We start from the raw sequence: 8,655 nt of genomic DNA on the forward strand, positions 1-8,655 counted from the left end.
AGTCCTACCTGTAACTGGGCATTTAAAACAATTTCATCATTTATTTGAGTCATCTCTGATTTAATTTTATGTAAATTATTTTCCTCATCTGCATTCCTTTTCTGTTTGGTTTGAAGCTCAATATAATGTGGGACAAGGCTGTTATAATTCTCATTTTGTAACTGGTTTAATTGCTGATATTTCCCTTTAAGGTACGACATTATCTGTGTTTTAAAAACATTTGGTTATCTGAACCTGTTAAACCTTTCAGATATTTGATTTGTTTAATTTCATTTATTATTTTATGGGTCACTTGTCTACCCTTTAGTTAGGTTGTATTTAACTTCCAATATCCTCTCATCTTATTTTCATTCAAGTTTAATTTAACAGAAACTGTTAAGGGGTCAGACTCATCCAGATATTCAGTTTTATAATATTTATAATATAAAGCTCTGATTGATTTTAACACATAAATTTTGTCTATTATCGTTCTTGATTTGAACGAACAATTAGAACCAAAAATAGATTAAAATATCACAACAGTGATAAGCACAAGAGTGCTTCTTACCACCTCCATGTGCACAAGGATCTGCTCTGTTCTACAATTTCTGATCTAAAGCTATAGTTAAACCTTTGATTAAATTGATCAGAATAAACAAAGCCTACAACCTGGAGAAAGTGACCGACTGAAATATAATGAACTCTGTAGCAGTGTCTGAGGTGGTATTTTAAACCTGACTTAGAGCTCCAAATCTGGCTAAAATGGCAGACTTCTGCAGCCTCTTTCTCAGGCACTGTAGATCACAGAGGCTTTGGGCTAGTGTTGTTTGAAAGCTACTGAAAGCCATTTAAAAAAAATAATAACTTGGTGTTGATCTTTGCGATCTAGAGCTATCGGTCACCTCATAAGTGCAGATCATTCCAGATTATTTAAATAGTACACACTCAATTTTTGTACCATATGACTTGCTAAAAACATGTTTCCATTGATTGAATGTGAATGATTTCAGAATCAGTATTTACTTTGTGAAGCCTCTTCCCTCTCTGGCACTGACCCATAATCCCATAATCTTTATCTGTATATTTCAGTAAATTCCTGTTTCAAACGTTACATAGTTTTAATGACATTTTTGTATTCTTTTTTTTTAACAAATTTTAATTAAACTGACACAGTATAACTCCTGTGCAGGAAGAAACTTCGAGAGGAACCAGACTCAAAAGAGTCTCTCAAACCCATCCTCTTCTGGGTACCAGTGGAGAGTGCGATTATAAATCATTACTGTTCCACAGCTGTATGCTGTAAAGTCCAACAGGACCAGTGGTGGCTCTGATACCAAATAAAACAATTCTGCTGCTACCAAAAATAAAGGAACGGTCCAACAGTCTTCAATCAGGCCAGTTGGGGCAACACCAACGACCCCAGCAGCAAAAATCACAGCCGCAGGAGTCATGTGCATTCGCTGGTTCCTGAAAAACACTCAAATATACAACAGCAGCAAACATCTACCACAGCATGACCTCATGCTTCAACAGTGGAGCACTGAGGCCCTGTGCTGATGACAGCGAGGCATTTTGGGTGTTTTCAAAGTGTGAAGTGGGCGGAGCAATAGCTCCCATTAGAAAATCAGCTGGGTACACTGGTGTTGCAGGATTGAGAGATATAAGAAGGTCAGATGAGGTTGGGCAGTGGGAGTGTGTGGGGTGGGTCAGGAGTGTGGTCAAGCACTAGTTTTATATATATATATATACATATGTATATATAATATACAACCCCCTGCCTAATATTGTGTAGGTCCCCTTTGTGCCTCCAAAACAGCTCTGATCCGTGGGCATGGACTCCACAAGACCTTTGGTGTGCTGTGGTATCTGGCACCAAGACGTTAGTAGCAGATCCTTTAAGTCCTGTAGGTTACAAGGTGGGGCCTCCATGGATCAGACTTGTTTGTCCAGCACATCCCAGAGATGTTCTATCGGATTGAGATCTGGGGAATTTGGAGGCCAAGTCAACGCCTCGAACTCTTTGTCATGTTCCTCAAACTGTTCCTGAACAATGTTTGCAGTGTGGCAGGGGGCATTATCCTGCTGAAAGAGGCCACTCCCATTAGGGAATACCGTTGCCATGAAGGGGTTTACTTGGTCTACAACAACGTTTAGGTAAGTGGTACATGTCAAAGTAACATCCACATGAAGGCCAGGACCCAAGGTTTCCCAGCATAACATTGCCCAGAGCATCATACTTTCTCCAATGAACCTTGGGAGCCCATGACCCTGTCGCTGGTTCACCGGTTGTCCTTACTTGGACCACTTTTGGTAGGTACTAACCACTGCATACCGGGAACACCCTACAAGATCGGTCATTTTGGAGATGCTCGTTTTGGAGACCCAGTCGTCTAGCCATCACAATTTGACCCTTGTAAAAGTTACTCAGATCCTTACACTTGCCCATTTTTTCTGCTTCCAACACATCAACTTCGAGAACTGACTGTTCACTTCACTTGCTCCCTAATATATCCCACCCTTTGACAGGTGCAATTATTACGAGATACTCAATGTTATTCACTTCACCTGTCGGTGGTTTTAATGTTATGGCTGTCAGTTTGTGTGTGTGTGCATTTATACAGTGGTGCTTGAAAGTTTGAGAATTTTCTTTATTTCTGCATAAATGCTTATATGCATATGCATAAATATAACCTAAAAGATAATCAGATTTTCACACTAAAAGTCCTAAAATTAGATAAAGAGAGTGTGTGTGTGTGTGTGTGTGTGTGTGTGTATATATATATATATAATATATATTGTAGGGATTTTAGCCAGCAGTGGGTGGAGCACAGACACACAGGAGGCTGTTTCAATGTTATGGGGGATTTATTTAAGATAATCGGTGAATGGGGGTGCACATGTGGGTGTGTGTGTGTGGGTTGAAGGGCGATCGGGCGGTGAGGGTCTCAGCCATCGGCAGTTACAGCCAAGGGGGCGGAGCCGTCACTCGCGTCGGAGTCACCTGAAACCCGAAAAAACACACAACGGCGATTAGCAAACAGGCACGCGTCGGCAAAACTGCATAAAACATGCCAGAAATTCACGCACATGCTCGGGGATACTTCTCTCTTTCTGCGAGTGGAATATCGCCCTTTTATACTCTCCCCTCGCTTGCTGGATGGTGGAATTCTTCCGTAGGTGCACCATTCACGAGCCGTGGGTGTGTCGGCGGCCCCGCCCCGCCGCCACATGCTCTCTGGATGTCCAAAACATTTGGTGGCGCTGAAGCACAGCTGTCTCTTCTGCGCCACTGCGGCAGTCCCGTGAGGAGCGATCTTTGTTTCCTGTGCGCCGGCTACCGGCTTGGCACCACAGTACCCCCCCCCGCTCCAAGCCTACTGCTGCTGCATGTCGGGCCCACAGGGCGTCCCGTCTTGAGAGGCCATCTGCATTTCCGTGTTGGGTCCCTGCCCGGTGCTGGACCTGGAATGAGAAATCTTGTAGGGAGAGGAACCACCGAGTCACCCGGGCGTTAGTGTCCTTGGCCTTGGCCATCTACTGGAGTGGAAGTGGTCTGTCACCAGGACGAAGTTCCACCCAGCCAGGTAGTACCGTAGTTCCTCGATGGCCCACTTTATTGCTAGGGCCTCCCTCTCCACGGCCGTATACTTCCTCTCCGCTGGGGACAACTTTCGGCTAATGTAGAGGACCGGGTGCTCCTCCCTGTCGAAGGTCTGTGAGAGGACCGCGCCCAGCCCGGTTTCTGACGCATCTGTGTGCACGGTGAACGGGAGGGCGAAGTCTGGGTTACGTAGTACGGGGGTGCTGGTGAGGGCTTCCTTTAGGTCCTGGAATGCTCGCTCTGCGTCTGCAGACCATTTCACCCGGTCCGGCTGGCCCTTCTTTATGAGATCTGAGAGTGGGGAGGCTAGAGAGGAGAAGTTAGGTACAAACCTACGGTAGTACCCCGCCAACCCCAGGAAGGCACGTACCTGTTTTTTTGTCGAAGGTCAAGGATAGCCCTTTACTGCCTCAATTTTCTTCGCTTGTGGCTTGAGTAAGCCCCGGCCAATACGGTACCCAAGGTACTGTGCCTCGGTCAGCCCCAGGTGGCACTTTTTGGGGTTAGCTGTCAGCCCGGCCTTCCGGAGCTCCTTCAGGACTTCCCCCAGGTGGAACAGGTGGTCCGACCAGGTGGAGGAGTGAATGACCACATCGTCCAGGTAGGCGGCTGCGAAGGCACGATGGGGTCGCAGGACAATGTCCATCAGCCTCTGGAACGTTGCGGGAGCGCCATGTAGCCCAAATGGGAGGACCCAGTATTGCCAGTGGCCGTTCGCCATGCTGAAGGCCGTCTTCGGTCTCGCCTCTGGGGCCAGCGCCACTTGCCAGTACCCCTTTGTTAGGTCCAGGGTGGAGATGAAACGAGCCCTCCCCAATCGCTCCACTAGGTCGTCCACCCGGGGGAGAGGATAACTGTCAAACTCCGAAACCTGGTTTAGCTTCCGAAAGTCATTGCAGAGGCGCATACTTCCATCAGGCTTTGGTATGACTACGATAGGGCTGGACCAGAGGCTGTTGGACTCCTCTATAATGTTGTCCCGCAGCATCTGGCTGACCTCCTCCTCGATAGCCTTATGGCAGGCCTCCGCGACCCGATAGGGCCGCTGCCGCACCACCACTCCTGGCTGAGTCTTGATCTCATGCTGTACCAGCTGAGTCATGCCTGGGGAGGTAGAAAAAACATTGGTAAATTGCCCCACTAACTCTGCCAGCTCCTGCTTCTGGGCAGGGGTGAGTTCTTCGCCCATTTGGACTAAGGTGCCCTGGTCGTGATCTGTGTGTAGGGCCGCAAACGCAGACAGTACCGGTTCTAGCTCTATCCACCTTTTCAGCAGGTTTATGTGGTACGTTTGTGTGTCTGCTCGCTTACCGGGCTGCTGCAGGCGATAATTCACGGGACCTCTCCTCTCGAGGACCTTATATGGGCCCTGCCACCGAGCTAGGAATTTGCAGGAGCTGCTGGTCGCTAGCAGGAGTACCCGATCACCAGGTTGGAACTTGCTGGGTTGCATTGGGCGGTTGTACACTCGTTTCTGTTCCTCCTGGGCAGCTCTCATATGTTCCTGGACGATCGGGGCCACTCGGTCGATCTTCTCCTGCATATCCTGTACATACTCAATGACCGAGCGGAACGGGGAAGGCTGTTCTTCCCAGGCTTCCCGTGCCACGTCCAGCAGTCCACGCGGCTGCCGTACGAAGAGGAGCTCGAAGGGTGTGAAGCCCGTGGACGCCTGGGGGCACTCTCAGACGGCGAAGAGGACGTAGGGCAGGAGAAGGTCCCAGTTCCTCCCTTCCTCGTCTACCACCCGGCGCAACATCTGCTTTAAGGTCTGGTTGAACCGTTCGACCAACCCATCCGTTTGTGGGTGGTAGACCGATGCGTTTAGGTGTTTCACCTGCAACAGCCGACACAGATCAGACATAAGCTTTGACACAAACGGGGTACCTTGGTCAGTTAGGATGTCTTTTGGGATCCCCACACGGCTGAACAGGTGCACCAGTTCTTTGGCGATGTTCCGGGAGGTGGCTTTACGCAGTGGTACTGCCTCGGTGTATCTGGTGGAATAGTCCACGATTACCAATATGTACTCGTGCCCTCGGTCAGGTCTGGGGAGCGGCCTGACGAGGTCCATGCCGATCCTCTCAAACGGGATGCTTATGATGGGAAGCGGGATGAGTGGTGCCGGTGGGGGCTTCCTTGGGGCCGTGCGTTGGCACTGGGGGCATTGTTGGCAGAAGCGCCGGACCTCTGCGTCCATGCCGGGCCAGACAAAACGGTCCTTCAGCTTCTCCAGGGTGTTTCTCGCCCCCAGGTGGCCCCCAAGCGGATGGGCATGGGCCATGTACATCAGGGCCTGCGTTCTGGCTTTGGGCACGACCAAGAGGGCCACAGTCTCCCCTCGGCGGTTGGTCCGGTGGTACAGTAAGCCTCCTTTGACCAGAAAGTAAGAGGAGGGGAGCCTCTGGTTCGGGCTCTGGTCGATCCCTTTGATCTGGCGCACCTGGGCCCAACAATACTTCAGGCGGCTGTCCTCCTTCTGCTCTCGGCCAAAGTTCCCCTGCCGGTTTACCTGATGGAATACAGACGAGAGGGTTAGAAGGTGTGTGCAGCTTACCTTCTGTCCCGGCATCCACCTCGCCTCGGGCCAGGTAGGCCTGTTGCACTTGTGCTTCCTTCGCTCGCTGTGGCGGTTTTGGCCAATCCAGCGTGGGGAGGACAGGTCCTGCCGGCCAGGTTTTCTGGGTCTTCTTCGGTGTCCCATGGTCTGGCTCGGTCGGGCTGGGCTCGTCCTGGGGCACCCTGTAGTCTGGGTGGCCTTGCTGGTGCTGTCCCTCTTTGCCGAGTGCCAGGGTGGTCAGGGTGTGTTACAGGGTGGTCAATAGTTTCCTGGATGTCCCGGGGGCTCGCATCCCCACGGCCTGGCGTTCTGTGGGTGGCAAGGTCCTCAGGAACCTGTCCACAGCCACCATCTCTACAACCTCGGTGGCAGAGTGCATGGCAGGCTGGAGCCACCTCTTGGTGAGGCGCAGGAGGGTGTCCATCTGTCCACGTGGCTTGATTCCCGGCCTGTAGCGCCACTGGTGGAACTCCGCCGCCGCCTGGAGCGGGTTTCGCCCACACCATGCCAGGATCTCCCTCTTTACCTCTCCATAGTCAGCCGCTTCCTCCGGAGAGAGGGAGTAATAGGCCGTGCGCGCCTCCCCGGAAAGCAGCAGGCCGAGGATGCGTGGCCACTCATCGCGGTCCCACTCTTCGCGGCGGGCGATGCTCTCAAAGGTCTCGAGGTAGGCCTCGATATCGTCTTCGGGCTTTAGAGGGGGAAGCAGGCGTCGGACCTCACGGCCAGCATCAGGGAGGTGCGTAGCAGCTGCGGGAGTCGCTGTCCTCAGAGCCACTAGCTCTTGTGTCACCGCTTGTAGGCTGTGGGCGAGCTGTTGTGCCACCGTTTGCTGCTGAATACTGGCCTCCAGAAGGTGCAGCAGCGTGGGATCCATGTTTGTGAACAATCCCCAATGGAGGAGAGGGAAAATGGGGAAAAGAGAGGGGAAAAAAAACACTTTTAGACGGCTGGGTCTGTGCTCATGCCTGCATCCTCCACCAGTGTAGGGATTTTAGCCAGCGGTGGGCGGAGCACAGACACAGGAGGCTGTTTCAATGTTATGGGGGATTTATTTAAGATAATCGGTGAACGGGGGTGCGCATGTGGGTGCGTGTGTAGGTGTGTGTGTGTGGGTTGAAGGGCGATCGGGTGGTGAGGGTCTCAGCCGTCGGCGGTTACAGCCAAGGGGGCGGGGCGGAGCTGTCACTCGCGTCAGAGTCACCTGAAAAAACATACAACAGCGATTAGCAAACAGGCACGCGTCGGCAAAACTGCATAAAACACGCCAGAAATTCACACACATGCTCGGGGATACTGCTCTCTTTATGCAAGTGGAATATCGCCCTTTTATACTCTCCCCTCGCTTGCTGGATGGTGGAATTCTTCCATACGGTGCACCATTCACGAGCCGTGGGTGTGTCGGCGGCCCCGACCCGCCGCCACGTGCTATCTGGATGTCCAAAAGATTTGGTGGCGCTGAAGCGGAGATGTCTCTTCTGCGCCACTGCGGCAGTCCCGTGAGGCGCGATCTTTGTTTCCTGTGCGCTGGCTACTGGCCTGGCGCCACAATATATATACACACGCACACACAAAATAAATTCTTAAGTGTTATGAAGGTGTCACCAGATCACCAGATCCTAGTCACCAGGTGGGGTCTGCATAAAAAAAAAATACAGAACTTACAGAATTCACTGCTGATCGAGTATAATCCCTGTAACCTAGACTATTACAGCATGTCTTAGCTCAGTGTAATTAGGTCAGTTTTGTTGTGATTGTCTCACCTGAACATTGTCCTGAAGCTCCTTCGTAAACCACTTGTGGCTCAGGATTTTATTGAAAGTTGGCCGATGTTCAGGGACTCTCTTCAGGCACTGCCTTATCAGATTGCAGCACTCTATGTGAACAGTGATGAGACAGAAGTCGAGATTTAAATTTTAAATTGAATTTTAACTTAAAATTTACTAACAAAAATGCATTTTCTCACCCCGAGACAGGTCAAGAAGGAAGATTAGATGCCCCGCAATAATCTCCTCGTCGCTGGTAAAGGGCAACTCTCCACAGACCAACTCAAACAGGAGTACACCCAGAGTCCAGACAGTAACAGGAAGGCCAAAAAAACTTTCCGTAGACAACCCACTCAGGAGGGTGGTAAGCTCGAGTGCCTTAGAGAAAAAAGAGAGAAAGAGTGAAACCCTCATTTAAATAAAAAACTCTCCACATTTTGACTTTATCCACATAGCTACTCTGAACTGACCTTTATATTTTGTGTAGGTCATGCTCGTCAGCAGCTCGCCACAGCCAAAGTTGATCAACTTCACCTCCAGCGTGTCCGTATTGATCAGAATATTCATAGGCTTAATGTCATGGTGAAGAACTCCACGTCTACAGCAGTGACGAGCAGCTCGAACTGTCTGCCACATGACCACTTGAGCCACTGGTTCAGGCAAGCGACCGTAAAGTAAACAGTCCCGATGAAGGTCCATGCTGGGCATGGGTCACTCCAGCACCAAGACAAAAGAGGTGGACATCTCGA

At 50.7% G+C, this 8,655-nt stretch overlaps 1 protein-coding gene across 2 annotated transcripts; it reads right to left on the bottom strand.

The window, feature by feature from the left end:
- Positions 1 to 6,249: 6,249 nt before the first annotated feature.
- Positions 6,250 to 8,174, bottom strand: LOC128623053 (zinc finger protein with KRAB and SCAN domains 4-like). Of its 2 annotated transcripts, XM_053649917.1 has the most exons (4): positions 8,107 to 8,174; positions 7,904 to 8,016; positions 7,424 to 7,777; positions 6,250 to 7,344 (listed from the first exon to the last, which is right to left on the bottom strand). In XM_053649917.1, exon 4 carries the CDS (start codon positions 7,015 to 7,017, stop codon positions 6,388 to 6,390), a length of 630 nt encoding a protein of 209 aa, XP_053505892.1. In that variant the 5' UTR covers positions 7,018 to 7,344; positions 7,424 to 7,777; positions 7,904 to 8,016; positions 8,107 to 8,174; the 3' UTR covers positions 6,250 to 6,387. The 2 variants fall into 2 exon arrangements, with proteins under 2 accessions (XP_053505892.1, XP_053505891.1); XM_053649916.1 differs by having other exon boundaries at positions 6,250 to 7,777.
- Between the last annotated feature and the right edge of the window lie 481 nt (positions 8,175 to 8,655).

The sequence above is a fragment of the Ictalurus furcatus genome, chromosome 19 (assembly GCF_023375685.1).
Source record: "Ictalurus furcatus strain D&B chromosome 19, Billie_1.0, whole genome shotgun sequence".
Taxonomy (NCBI): Eukaryota; Metazoa; Chordata; class Actinopteri; order Siluriformes; family Ictaluridae; genus Ictalurus; species Ictalurus furcatus.

Coding starts and splice junctions, on each gene's coding strand:
- LOC128623053 (XM_053649917.1), bottom strand. CDS start 7,017: ATGGATCCCACGCTGCTGCACCTTCTGGAGGCCAGTATTCAGCAGCAA.